Below are 14,335 nucleotides of genomic sequence, written 5' to 3' on the forward strand. Positions count from 1 at the left end.
GAGGAGATGGATAGTCGACTGATGGTAAAACAACTCCAGTATCTTGTTATTATTAGCATCGATAAATTTCCGTTCAGCGAGTAATGACAAATAACGATCCTTGTATGACTACTATCAAACTCTCTGATGACAACATGACTGACACGCGTGCCTGTGTTTACCTAGTCAGAGTGATCGCATTTCCGGTTTTAATTTTTTTTGTTGGCGACAACACAGATTAGCGCCGCTGCTGTTTATGGGGACAGTATTACGCCCTCGTGCATTGCGCAGAACGTACGCTCCAGTTGGCGTCGGTTTGGGTGCTTCGGAGCATTTTTTTGACCCGGACCGGCGAGACAGGAGCCGACTGTCAGTCCACTGCTTTTCTGCCGACGGTCGACCGTTGGCAGAAAGTCCTGGCCTTTAAGGTTAAGTATTGGGTAAATATTTTTGTATGATTTAACTATGAATATACTTTGTGGTGGCTATATTATTAACCGGATCAAATATTTCAAAAAAATCCTCCTTGAGCGCTTTGGTGGAGAAAGAATACGTTGTCATGCTCATCAAGCCAGTCTGATTCTAATAACTTTTTAACCAATTTCCCTGACTATCTAGTAATCTCATAAAATGAGCTGCGAGCAAGACAGAACCATCACTTTTTTCTTCCCATTTCTCTGTTCTTCCTCCCTTGTCTCTCAGTCTTTCTTATTCTCACACAACAACACACAGACTAAAATGGCATGACAACAGACCCAGTGATGTTATGAACCATCAGTACGGGTCATTTTCCCATGAAAACAAAACTAGAGCCAGCACAGTTGAGGCCACACATGATGCCCACACATGCTCTGTCTCTCCACCGAGCATCGCCGTTTCTGGATGACGTAAGCATAAGTCAAGCTGTTGAGAAACACGCCAGGGAGCTAGAGGCCATGTTCAAGAACAATGACATGTGTTTTTACCCTGAGAGCGGACAGGGGAGTGTGGGAAACGTGCTATCAGAATAGAGTTGTTGTCATTGCTTTAAGACTTCTACATGAGACAAATAAACGTTCCACAATCACAAACAACATCTGGTATTGAACACATAAAAACAACCCCCAGCACGCATGTGAGGTCCCGTTAATAACAGTGCGAGGATGACAACATCCGCCGCTTTTGTCAACTGCTTGTGTCAGAGCATGCAACACACATACACCCTCTTGTCAGTATCAGTGTGAGAGTTAGGGCTTGGCAAACTGAGCATCACAAACAACGACTTCGCTAACAGACGTCAGCAAAGCCCCTGACTCACCCTTCTCGCTTTCTCACACGCAAAGCACTTCCAGATAGTCGTCAAACTCTCCCAAACAATGGCCAACCCCAAAAAAAAGGCCAGCCCTATAAACCTCTCCCCCCAGCATGCGCCTCTCAGTTTGGGGTGAGCATCTGAAAACAGGGACCCTTTTCACCGAGATCACTCCGTGTTTGATAGGCCAATAAATATTTGAGTGGGGAACAGCTCTCTGAAGAGATGTTTTATGGTGCCAAATAACAACACCGTCTTCCAGTCTGGGCCTTTGCGCAGCACAGGAGTCTCTAGAAAATGAAATGTTATGGGACTGGGACTTGTAGGGGAAACAGAAGCTTAAAGTAAACATGGCCGTGCCCAACCTTGCGCTCTCTTTTATCACCTCCTCCTGCAAACACACAAGTTGCGTGTGCGTGTGCGATGCATGTTTGCGACTCAGCGGTCCAGCTTTCCCCATGGTCCGACGAGCACTTCCCTCTGACAAAGCCCCGAGTCTCATTCCCCCTCCTCTCACAAGATAAGCATTTCCAGCTGGTTTCACAAACAGTACAAATGAGATTCAAAGGGTGCCACAGACTGTGTCTTTCTCTCGTTTTCTCTCCTTCTCTCTCTCTCTCTCTCTCCCTCGTTCCCTCTTTTTACTTCTCACAGTGACTAGCCTTGTCTCATGAGACAGGGTAGCTAGGGAAACTAGGCCACAGACTGGCCCGCTGAGACCAAAGAGTCCAAAACCCAGCGCAGCTCAGCTCAGCTCAGCTCTGAGAAGCTCCTGTTACACTTGAACTGTACATATAGTAGCCTGGCTACTACTCAACAAGCCTACCTATAGAGCTGGACTGATTTGAGAGCTCATGTTACAATACTAAGCTACTCTGTGCAAGCAATAACTGCACATCAGGAGTCCAAGATGCATTAAAAACATATTACGGTAAAAGAAGAGCGGACCATTAATTCACTGTCTCTAGCTCTGGAGAATTCTGCCTGTGAGTGTATTTTCTCACATTAGCCCGCTAAGCAGAATTATTTGTTTTTAATGTGTGTTTGTGTGTTTTTTTAAGGAATAGTGTGATATTTTGCTGAGAGTGAGATGAGAAGATCGACACCATTCTTAAGTTTGTGTGTTAAGTATGGGGCTACGGTATGCTAACTAGCTTAAACACTGGGAGAAGCAGCTAGCCTGGCTCCGTTCAAATGGCAAGTTGTAAAACCATAACTTGATGTTTCGCATTAAGTTATGGTTTGTTTATGTTGCATTAGAGGTGCTCATAGGCTTATTTCTGGGGCTAGCTGTTTGCTTGCTTTAATTTTTAATGCTAAGTAAGCTAATCACCTCCAAACTTAACATGTAAGCATGAGGGTGGTATCAATCTTCTCATCTACAAGAAAGAAAATAATGATATTTCCCAAAATACCAAACTATGTATTTAATAATTATGCAAAGATATGTGTCCCTCTTTCACATGGGAGGTTTTAGAAATGAAATTGAAACTGAAATTGTGTTTGTGGTGCTCGCATTTACAACCTTCAACAGCAATGTGTCAACCCTACAACGTCTGGTTACTCTGGATAATCCACCGACCACACTTTCCGACATTTTCATGGGGACTATTTCTTTGGTAAGCCTATAAAGCTGTCCCTGCTAACTCTGGATTATCAAGAGTAAACAAGATTGTTTCTAAGACAGAGACGTTGCCTATTATATTATTCTTCTATAAGCTTCTGTCCAGAGTGACTCACAAGATGTCCATAGGAACAAGAGCTACAAGGCATTAAAGACTGTTGTTGCTGTTAAGCTATTTAAATGTAACACCTCTATTGTAGGCCTACTGGGCTGGAGGAAAATATCTCAAAACCTAGACAATTATCTGCAAGGGAATAAAATGTTTTATCATTTGGGTGAATTCTTTCATACAACTCACCACTGTGACTTCCGTTAAAAAGGTCAGATGGCCGTCCCTGAAATCCAGAAGCATTAGAGCCTGCCTGCTATGAGATACTTTGGACTGATAACTCTGCCGATTTTAGAGGAGTAAAATTCAAAGATTACTGATATGGAGGCCGATATATTGAAAAATATCTGCGCATATCTCACAACATATATGCCGATATGATACCGATATGTCACCTACAAGGTTGAATCCCCAACCAGGCAAAGTGGACGTGTGCCATAGGGCCAGAGCCAATCAGAGGCCCTATTACTAAACTAGTTTAATTTGTTGTAATTTGAATATATTTGGGAATATGCACCACTAAAGCACATTAACTAAAGTACCCTGAGGCACATTTTGCATCATTACCTTACCTTAAAGCCATGTCAGCATAAAGACCATTATTATTTCAGCTGATATCATTGATACACAGCAGTGAATGAATTTGTGTTTAATCAAGTAAACACAAACTAATTGGGACACAGCAAACCTGAGGGCAGGTAGTACTCCAGTATGGGAGTACTGGTTGGTTTCAAGAGCTCCAGGCAAACTATAATTAAGTTGCCATGTGGAGTCCGCTGTGTGCACTGTACTTGATGGGTACTTGAAGGCAACAGAGAACATATACAATACCCAGTGAATGGGAGGAAGGGGGTTTGGGGTTGTCAGTCGGCGCCGTGATGCTCCAACAGTGTCAGAATTTAAGTATCAGCCTCACTGGGAGACACCCCATGTTCAAAATATATACACTTGCAGTACAAAACAGTACAGTGTTTAGAATGATCTATGCAGTCATGTTCACAAATGCAGTTTTGTTCTGGATGAGAAAATCTGTTACATTTCTAAAATTCACATAATTTTCATATCTGGTACAGTATTTGTGATAAAGGAGCACAAGCCTCCTTTCAAATGAGAATAAGTGTGCTAATTGTGTCCACATATCATTAGGCCCAAGGGTCTGCAGGACTGTAATTGCATATGAGTAAGTCATTTATTATGAGTTGTTTATGAGCTCAAAATAGGATTTGAACTGGGGCCATGAAGTCCAGAGCCCAAACGCAGACTCTTGCCTGTGACATGTGTGGTGTTGATGAAGAAGGCCTCAGGAGGCAAGGATCAGGAAGGTAATAATAATCACTGGGGGTTGTTTGGTGGAGATTAAAGTAACCTACATGCTTACAAAATGATTGATGATGCAAGATTCAAATCAGACAAAAAGGTAGGTCTGAAAGGTGAGGTGGTGAGATTATTTTGCTGTTTCCAAGGTCAAGGGCGAACTTTCAATCTAAATTTTTAAGCCAACATGGACAAAGAGCCCTAAAGTGCTGAAGATCATGTGTTTTGTTTAAAAGCTAAACTAAATGGACATGACAAAATAATTCCAGGATTCAATCAATTCACAGACAGGCTCGTGTTGATTTTAGACATTAAAACCAGTCAATGATGATGCTTTTTATGCATTTATGGACATAAAAACTGTTTTGAAAACTGGCCATTTCAGACATGTTTTGAAGTGTGGACACTGAGAAGGTCTGACAAATTATCAGCAAAGATGACTAATAATAATAAAATTAGCATCATGTTTTGAGATGTTAGGATGTACTCTAATTTAAGTTCGTAAAGTTCCCTTCCTCTTCAAACTCAGTGTTCCTTCTTGTTCCGTTCTCAGTGTGCTGTTTGAATGCAGTCTGTGCAGAGTTTGACACTAGAAGGATTTGTTCACCTTCATCTGCTGAAAGTGGAGTGAAGTTTCTCTGTGCTCATTGAACAACAGATTTTAAGGGGGCCGGGTCCACAGCAGAGGCTTTGGACGTCACAAAATAGTCTGGAAGTCAGTCCTGGTCCCAGTATGCAACTTTTACATGTGATGCACCACCAGTGCACATCCACTGAGAATGGACTATACAGTGAAGGAGGAGACAGCTGTGTCCAGCAGGTTTAGAAATGAACTAAATATGCATATTCAGAGATTGTGGAAGTTTTAATGAGGTGGAAGGAGGATTTTAATGTGGATTTCTTTTCGAATCAGACACACATTACTGCTCCAAGCACATTCCTTTATATGTCTTAATGCATGTCTGGAGGGGATCTTTAATAAAAGAAACGCTGTGAGGCTGAAACTTAGTGTGCACCTGGCTGTGGAAGTTTTGCTGACAACTCAATGAAAAATACACATTAGCTGGCACTGCATTAACTTAATAATCCTCAAATATATGACCACTTTACCCTGAACACAAACTAGCCACATGAATGCACCAAAGCTCAGACTCCAAACATCACTGACTGCAAACCCAACAGTATGTCAGTAGTCATGTCAATCTTGACATGCTGAAGAGACCCTGCAGCTTACAGGGCTGCAGGTGCCCAGGCTGCTTATTTAACAGCACAGTTATGACAGCCCCCCTGTGATAATGAACTATGTCTGCTGAAGCACTGCGGGGGGGTTGGCTGGTAAGGGGTTTTGGAAGAGTTCATTATTTCTAAGCAGGTATAAGAACACTGAGCTTAGCTTAGCTGTGGTCTTCACATAGCAGCTAGCTGGCTGCATTTAGTCCACTAAATGCAGCGTTTAGGTGTCACGCTGTGTCTGTGAACAGGCCACACACACACACACACACACACACACACGTCTGAATGGGACAAGGTGGGAATAAGGTGACATGGATGAAGACGAGGCAGGCAACTCACGTAGTGTTTAGAGGGATTGCGCCTCTTCTCCACGTCCACGACTTTCACGTCCAGCACAGTCCGGAACTGCATCTTGACCCTGCAAAGGCTCTGCATAAACGCGTCGGGCAGGCGGCTGCTGCGGCTCCAGATAGGCTGTGTTGTATCACGGGAGAGAAATCCCAACATTCATCTTCAGCTGTGGCATTTAACAATTCAGCGGTCCATTAAGAGATCGGCTCGCTCGCGGGCCAATTTGGCAGCTCAGACTCTCCGCCCCCCCTCCCTGCACGCTGACGCAACGACCATCGATCTGATCAGAAACTTATCGATAGTCCAGCTGAGCCCGCGCCGCTCGCTTACAGGCGAAACACGACACAGCCGAGTGTCCGAGCGGAGGGCGGGTTTCACGTCGCCCGCAGCCCCACGGAGCTCCAGCGGAGAGCCGGGCGCGGATCAGCTCGGTCGCCTCACAAATAGACAGGGGGAAAGTGAAGCGAGCTCCTTTGTGTCTGCCGCGATGCCTACAGAAAGGGGCAGCAGCACACCTGGGGGGGGGTTTACAGAGGCTGAATGCGAGGGAGCCGGCAAATCCAGCGCCAAACGCCTCCTGCGTTACAGCGGGCTACAGCGGGCGCACAGGATTTGGGGAACGGAGTGGGATGGGCTTCACGCACGTCCTGCTTGGAATAAAGCTCTCAAGAAAGATAGTGATTTGGCGGTGGCTTCCTCCACAACAAGCGTCCGGTGGTGTGACATTATGATGAAGCTGCGTTTGTAACCAGCCTCGGTTTAACGTCTCACTCAATCTGTCTCCCCGTAACTTCCCCCCCGCTCTCTAACACTAAACTGATATGTTACACAGATGTGGCACCAGATGTAGGCCTGGATTGGACACAGTCTGCTTGTTATTCACTGAAGTGTTCTTAGAGTGATAATGAAGCTACACTCTCCAGGATCTGGGCTGTGAGCAGCTTTAGTTTCTGGCCGGAGACACCAGCAACTGGAACTATGGATACAGATGTTTCACAGGCGACCAATCAGCAGCGGCCTGCTCTACATGAAAGAGCCAATTAACGACCAAACAGTGCCCCCCTGTGCACACAGCAACATGAGCAATCTGGTGAAGGAGCCCATTCAGAGGCTAGACTTCAGCTCCTTTTGTGCTTCTTGATTTATCTCATAAAATGTAACAGCTAAGATCCCTTCAAAGGATCATTACTGAGGCCAGATTGGTTTCATCTTTTAAACCACTTTTATTTTAATGACTTTATTATAGGCATGAGCCCGAGGCTGGATTTCCAACTGGGCAACTGCCTCGGGGGCCCAGGGGCTCCAGGGGGCCTGAAAACCCCAAGCTTAATGTGTATCAACTGCTTTGTGGTGATGTAATTGAATATGTATATATGGGAATATATGCGAGGATGGATTGCCAACTAGGCAAAGGGCCCTGGGTTCACTGTGAGGCAATTCATTTGTGGCCATTTAATTAATATGACATATAATGAAAAGGGCTTTCGGGTTAATCATACATTTGTACTTAAAGGGGCACTCCACCGATTTGTGAGTGACTCAGTCTGTAAAAACAGCTGTAAAATGTTTGGCTTGGCTTGGAGAGTACACAGTGCGTCACAAACCCCAGCGTGGAGTTTCAAAGGCCTGGGCATTTACCAGTCTGGGGAAGTCTAATGACAAATGCAACTGAGTTGCATTGTGGGAAATGTAGGATTCAACATGTTGAAGCTTAAGGGTCTCAGCCTCTGATGTAGCATACCTGGTATGAGTAACGTATCATATTTGTGTCATTATAATCACATGAGCATATGACATATTGGTGCATGTTGTATACTGATGGTTACTGACATAGTAATCATAATCATTACTATTATTATTATTATTAACTCAAAGTTTATTTGGTGTAGTTTTCCTTCCAGCCAGGTGGGGGCATCAGTTTGACAAGGATCAAATGGACATTGTTTAGGGTGGAGGAGGGGACATGGACATGTCATGTATAATGCTGCTTTCCTGTTGAATTGTCTCAAAGGTCCAGTGTGTAAGATTTAGTGGCATCTAGCGGCGTAGGTAAAGATTGCAACACCCTTGCCTCACTCTCCTGTTCCAAGCATGTAGGAAAAACCATAGTAGCCGCAAAACTCGCAAAAGGCCCTATCTAGAGCTAGGGGTTGGTTTGTCTGTTCTGGGCCACTTTGTAGAAACATTGTGGTTCTAGATGGCAGCCTCTGTAGACGAGGACCCGGTCCCTCTGTAAATAGCAATGACTAACTCTAAGGTAACCAAAACACAGTTCTTCTTTTCAGGTAATTATTCACTAATAAAAACACAACTATGAATATTATATTCCATTTCTGCCAATAGAGCCTGCTGAATGTTACACACCGGACCTTTAAGAAAAAAACTAATCATAAAGATTTTTTTAATTAAAGTTATACACAGTTATAAATGATGGGGACCCAGGAGCTTATTTTGCCCCAGGTCCACCTAGTAGGTTAATCCAGCAATGCATGAGCTTTATCTTTGTTATTTATTTCAAAATGTGTGCTATCATAAATATTTACAGTGCACAGTGGTACTGGAAACTCTCTGGTGTCCATTTTCTTTGACATGCCTTTCAAATAAAGCATGCTAACATGCAATAGTAATTTAAAATACAACAAATATTAGTTCAACTAACTAAAGTGCCACACTTGACAACAGTCATGATGAACAAAGGAATACAGATGGCATGATTTACTTGTATCTCGGGACGCTCACATTTTGGAGCAATAAGCCATAGTGCACACAGTATATGCAGTAACAGTGGGCTCCCCACCCCGCTGTGCTCAGGCTAAAACACAGTGTAATGGTTGTCGCTGGTGCTGACGATGTCACTGTTGCACTCCAGTGATTTGAGGACCAGCTCCAGTGCCGCTTTGCTCACGTTGAGGCTGTGGCGCTGCCTGACTGCAGACAGGATGTGCAGGATGTGACAACCCTTCTCTGCATCTACAGGCACAGGAGGACGACACACACGTCAAAACAAGGTTATATGGAGACTTTAAAATCATAGTTTTGTGTTTTCAATATTCTCTCAAGTTATTTTGCATTTTCTATTGGATTCATCTTCTACAAACACCCTATGGAACAACCAGATTTCCATTTTACAAGCATTATCACAAAATGGCATTTACTCTTTTTATTGAAAATGTAATTGTAGAAGTGATTAGTGAATAACTTACAGTAGGTGTGTGAGTGCTGTGCTAATTTCATCTTTGACAAACAGATAAAAAATCTTTCAATCCTGACTACTTCAACTGAGTGATAATTGCTGCTATACTCAACACACTGCCACAAGGGAGTCTGCCACGGAGTCAAACTGAAACGAGCTTGATACTTAAGAGGGAAAATTAAGTCTACTTACACTTGTCTCTCTTTGAGTCCTCGTGGATGATGTCTTTGACGGCTATGAGTAGATCTTTGTCATGTGCAGTCACCTGCAGAGGGACAACAGCATCAGACACATCCACATGAAGTATTAGGGGTTCATTTAACATTTCTCTGTTCTGTTCTCTGTTTCTTACATGATAGACTTCATCTTGGGATTTGACCCTGCGGTACACCGTTCCCTCGTCTTGCAGTATTTGCAGGACCTCCTTCAGGAGCTGGCGTAGCTGCTGGCAGGCAGACGGACCCGCCACAGGCTTCATAACAGCAACAGAGAGGCATAATAACACAATGGTGCTCAAATGACTGTTTTTGTTGTCTTTTGTTTCAGTTTTAGACTTCTAAATACTTTTCTGTTAAGAAATGTTACTGCTAAGTGGAAATATCTCAGTGTGATGACATATTGTCTAGTTATCTCAGTGTTTCTCCAATGGGGGCACGCGTACCCCTAGGGGTATTTTGGAGAACTGCAAGGGTATGTGAATTTTTGAAGTCAGATAAACCACATTTTATGTTCATTATTACTATTTTCAATGCAATGGTTAACTGTTAACAGTCAACTGCAGTAAGACCTCTAGGAAAGAGTTTCATGACTGCCTCCATGCCACAGACAATGACAAAGATCCTCAGTGAAGCACATGCTCCTGTTTCTCACTACATTGTGAGTGCAGCGTATCAAAAATACAACGCAGTTCAATGCAGCGCATGAACATGCTGACTTAGCACAAAAAAATTGCCATGAATTTGGATTCTAAACATTTGAAATGAAGCATTCAGGTGTTTCTCTTAATAAATCCGACGCTGATATGCAGCACGGCATTGTACCTGCACTGATCAGCGAGTACTTGGCTGAAAAATATTTCCAAGGGATTACATTAATGGAAAAAGGCTTGAGAACCACTGATTCCAACACACCAATGTTAGCCATCTACCACGCAAGGTGCTGGCCTGACCATCTTACTAAAATGGAAGGAGTTTCGGTTTGTATGTACGCTGATATTCTCAAAGACCACTCAACCAATCGACCTCCCACTTGAAGTATAGTTGTATGAGCGGTTTTGGAGAAAGCTGAGAAACATCACCCTGCAGAGCCAGAGAGCTGGTTACGAGACCTCAGCTAAGTTAGCTTAGCTAATGTTAATGTTTTGATAACCCTACGCAGTGGTTACTTAACATTACTAAGCTAACTTTAGCTAGCTAACTCATTTCACTGAATAATGGCAGCCTATCCTTTATAACGCCCTGGGAACCAGCTATAACCAGCTAGCTTCAGCATGATATTTTATCAATAGTAATGATAATGGATTAAGTTTTAAATTTTTTTATACATAAAATGATTGTGCATTTTGCTTGACCCCACTCTACCTCCTGAGCCACAGCTGCCCAAGCAGTGCAAGTTGCCTTGTCAGCAGCTTTAATAGTCCAATCATTTCCACTGAAATGACCAATAACTTTAACAACTCTGAAGAATACAAATCAGCTTCAATGCCAGAAATCAGAACCTAACTCTGTTTCTTTATTCCACTCCTCATTCTCACATAAGAAGGACACTTCAAATGAAGTCTGACGTTGGATTTTCGTTTCATCCCACCACCACACATCTTCAAAAAGAACTGGCACCCATATTATTATTCTGGTGTACCTGGTCTGCTGGGGTTGTTTGAGGTTGGCTGGAGATCAGAGGCTGCAGGAGGTCCTGGACATCATAGGGTCTGAACCTGGTTACCGACTTCTCTTTAAAGAAATCCTTGATGAGTTTCGTTGCCTTGCTGAGAGAACTGATGGCTGAGTCACTGAAAAACAGATGAAGAACCTGGCCTTAATTTAATTTACACCACTGCTTACATATATCTTTAGGAATTATTGATTCACTGAGTCAGGCTCAACTGTGACATCTTGTCTCTATTACTTTCTTATTTCATGGATTACTCGTTTAGTTGTTCTCTGTTTAGGTCTATTAAAAAACTAGAGGCCTACCCACCGTGCATGTTTTAGCACATCTTGCAGTAAACACAGTGAAACTTTAAAGGGCGACACCAATATGTAAACCCACAAAAACTTTTCACTTCATTCATTCATTCAACCTCAAAACTGTGTTCATCTTAGCCATGTTTTGTTAGTTGTTAGTTAGCCCCAGACTGAAGAAGAAATTCAATTTAAGAGCTGTTATTTTTGTAAGTAGACATACAAAATGTTACCACTGGGTCGATATCATATTTTGAGCATTTTTCTGTTGCTGTTTTTCATGAATTTTGCCACCAAACTACCACCAACCAGTGGCGATTCAGAGGTCAGAAACCAGGGTACGTCAGTCTGAGCTGACACGTGTCATGACATCAAGCCACATTTTGGATCTAATTTGGAGAATTAGCCCCACCATTGTTTCGATGAACCAACCACTAATATAATGTAAAATGAATTTATTTGCATTTTCTTTTTCCAATTTTCTGGAAATTCTATTAACAGTGTTGTAATCTACTGTGTACATTAGGGCGTGAATGTTTGTACCCCGTTGCATCAGGCTGCAGCTGGAATGGTTTGTCATAGCACTGTCTGTAGAGCTGAGGAACCTCCATCATCCACGCTATCTGGACCGCCATCACTGGGTCGTTCACTTTATCTGGGAACACACAGAGACCCAGACACACACAATGACACATATGATGAATAAGCAGAGGATGTAGACAGCTTGTACGCTCCAATAAAAAAATGTGCTGTGTTGTTGTGTATGTGGGTGAGAAAGAGAGTCACGTGTAGGCAATCATAAAGCGGGGCTGCAATGCTAGGATAAAGAATGTCCTTGCTCTGCACTTCAAGTGCACATGCATAGCATAACAAGTGTGTGTGTGAGCTAATAGATGTGCTTGTTTGAGCATTTGTAGAAGAAAACATCCGTTAAAGGTTAGCACGTTTGTCTTATATAATTTTTTTTAAATGTGGCTGGTTGGTAAAGGTGGATGGAGTGTATCAAACTGCCACTGCCGCCTGCGGAAGACAGCCCTCTGCACTCACAGTAGGTGGAGGCCATGATTTCTCTCTGTTGCCTCGACGTCTTCACCGGTCCTCTGACTCGGAGCAGCTCCCCAATCTCCAGGCGGCAGCGCCTCTGCTGGGCCTGTCTCAGCTTCTCCAGCTCAGCAACCAGGTTGAAGCTTCCATGAGCCCCGTCACTGTGTTTCTCCCCTGCTGCAGATGACAAATACAGGATATTACACAGTGGTTTGTGGTAATAAATAAATACACCTTTGAAAAAAATAATCCATATAAAGATGTTGGACTTGCACGATTCAATATTTCTTAAATAGGCAGTGGATTAAATGACTGAAATGATGTGAAATGTGGAATGGGACGCTTGTTGTGTTGAACCAACAGCAAACTGCAACCATTTTGCAGTTCTCCTCAGCTGTACAGTGCTTGTAAGCCTCTTTTAGCTTATTGTTTTGGTTTTATGGTCAACAAACCCAGCTCTCATCCCTTTTTCAGTGGAAAAACTCATGAACTCACAGTATGCTTCCTGCCCAGTACAAAACAGCAGATAGACAAAGTTAACTTATCTTGTGAACAAAGCAAGCAAGATACCCAGACATTTTCTCTCAGGAGGTGGTCGAGACCAGAACAGAGCTAAGAGGAGAGTGAGTTTTAGACTTTGTATGACTGCGGCATGTGTAAATATGGACACATCTGCCATAACAACTTTATGGTGTCACATGACTTGTGGCATCACATGATTTACATAATGCAAATACAGAATACAGAAGACTGATACAAACAAATACAAACTCACATTTAGTAGGACGCCCCTCCTCTTTGAAGAGGTCATTTTTCCAGCACAGGCAGTTTATAACGCCAGTACCATCATCCACTGTGGAGAGGAGGAAAGACACAAAGGCTGTTTTTGCTTGTGAGGAGACTGGGAAGTCAAAGCCATGTTATTTTTAGGCCTTTAAACAACAGGAGTGTGTGTGTGTGTCAGGTTTTGAAACATAAACACAAACTAGGGCATTGTCACAGATGGAGACTCTCAATGCTTTATCCATAACATGTTATACAATCACTGCCACTGGGGTCCCAAAATGACTCCCGAAGACAGCAATCACAGTTAGAACACTGCTAAAACACTACAGGGACACAGGGACAGTACAGCAGGACTACCTCCATAACAGAAGAAGTCGTCTCTTTCTCTCCTGTAAACCACCGTGCCGAGTACATCAACTTTGTAGATTGGATGTAAGTTGTAGAAGTAAATACCTGTGAGAAATAAGGAGAGAGAGCAAAAAGTCAATATTAATTAACTTAGATAACGTTACAGTATGAATATCTTCACTGGGAAAGTTAAACATAATCACTCAAGCTATAAAAGGTGGCACAGTTGGCTCAAAATGGTAGATGAAATGATCAAATACAGGATATATAAGTGGTAGAAACACCAAATAACAAAACACAAAAACGTCTGATAAAGTTAGCTGTGACCTTACATAATAACGAGCTAGCTAACTTGCTAGCATGAAATGTGCTGACGTTAGTTTATAAGTAAGTAAGTTTAGTCATATTAGTATTCATGTTCATTTCATACTCAGACCTGTAATGCCACCACTGATTCCCAGTCAGTGTCTACAGGTGGCTTGCCCATTTACCTGGCACCTGTGTGGACTCTGTCATCTGCAGGATGTCTCTGACATACAGCCTGGCGAAGGCAGAAAAGATCGGGTCCAGTCCCCACAACATCGACGGCGGCTCTTCCGCTGGATCCATCGTAGCTGACTGCATTTCATCATTAATGCCAAAGCAGATTGGTGTTTTCCTGAGTTTTCCGTCGGACTATAGTATCAGCAGAGTAAGCTAACTTAGCAGCAGTGGAGTGTCATGAGAAGTATTGGTCACGTGACGTGTTAACACGTTAAATCAATACGTAACGTTATGTTTTTGTTACGGTGGCTTGGTAAAGTAACGTTATAACGTTATATGTAAAACACGCCAGAGATGTTCCTGTTGCAGAATAGCATTAAAACATTTCAATGTTTTAAAG

At 42.9% G+C, this 14,335-nt stretch overlaps 2 protein-coding genes and 1 long non-coding RNA gene across 6 annotated transcripts in view; 1 reads left to right on the plus strand and 2 right to left on the minus strand.

Moving 5' to 3' along the window:
* The window catches only part of sh3pxd2aa (SH3 and PX domains 2Aa), a 99,596-nt gene extending 92,991 nt beyond the window's left edge, over window positions 1-6,605 (minus strand). The window contains exon 1 of one of the 4 annotated variants that reach the window (XM_035659780.1): window positions 5,890-6,605. In XM_035659780.1, the coding sequence (XP_035515673.1) occupies window positions 5,890-6,057 (168 nt within the window). In that variant the 5' untranslated portion in view covers window positions 6,058-6,605. The remainder of the gene's footprint in view (window positions 1-5,889) is intronic. The other 3 variants (XM_035659778.1, XM_035659779.1, XM_035659777.1) reach the window with 3 other exon arrangements.
* A 1,795-nt stretch (window positions 6,606-8,400) lies between these two features.
* On the minus strand, window positions 8,401-14,334 carry stn1 (STN1 subunit of CST complex). The gene is made up of 9 exons (XM_035659784.1): window positions 13,944-14,334; window positions 13,462-13,557; window positions 13,094-13,171; window positions 12,322-12,495; window positions 11,818-11,929; window positions 10,952-11,102; window positions 9,447-9,566; window positions 9,287-9,359; window positions 8,401-8,871 (listed from the first exon to the last, which is right to left on the minus strand). The coding sequence occupies exons 1-9, from the start codon at window positions 14,074-14,076 to the stop codon at window positions 8,714-8,716; spliced, it is 1,095 nt and encodes a 364-aa protein (XP_035515677.1). The 5' UTR covers window positions 14,077-14,334; the 3' UTR covers window positions 8,401-8,713.
* Window positions 8,771-9,612, plus strand: LOC118326735. Its single transcript, XR_004796654.1, has 2 exons — window positions 8,771-8,909; window positions 9,454-9,612. It is a non-coding gene; the product is annotated as an uncharacterized LOC118326735 (long non-coding RNA).
* Window position 14,335: the final 1 nt, after the last annotated feature.

This window comes from Morone saxatilis, unplaced genomic scaffold (assembly GCF_004916995.1).
Source record: "Morone saxatilis isolate NCDOM2014 unplaced genomic scaffold, NCSU_SB_2.0 Contig17, whole genome shotgun sequence".
NCBI classification, from domain to species: Eukaryota; Metazoa; Chordata; class Actinopteri; family Moronidae; genus Morone; species Morone saxatilis.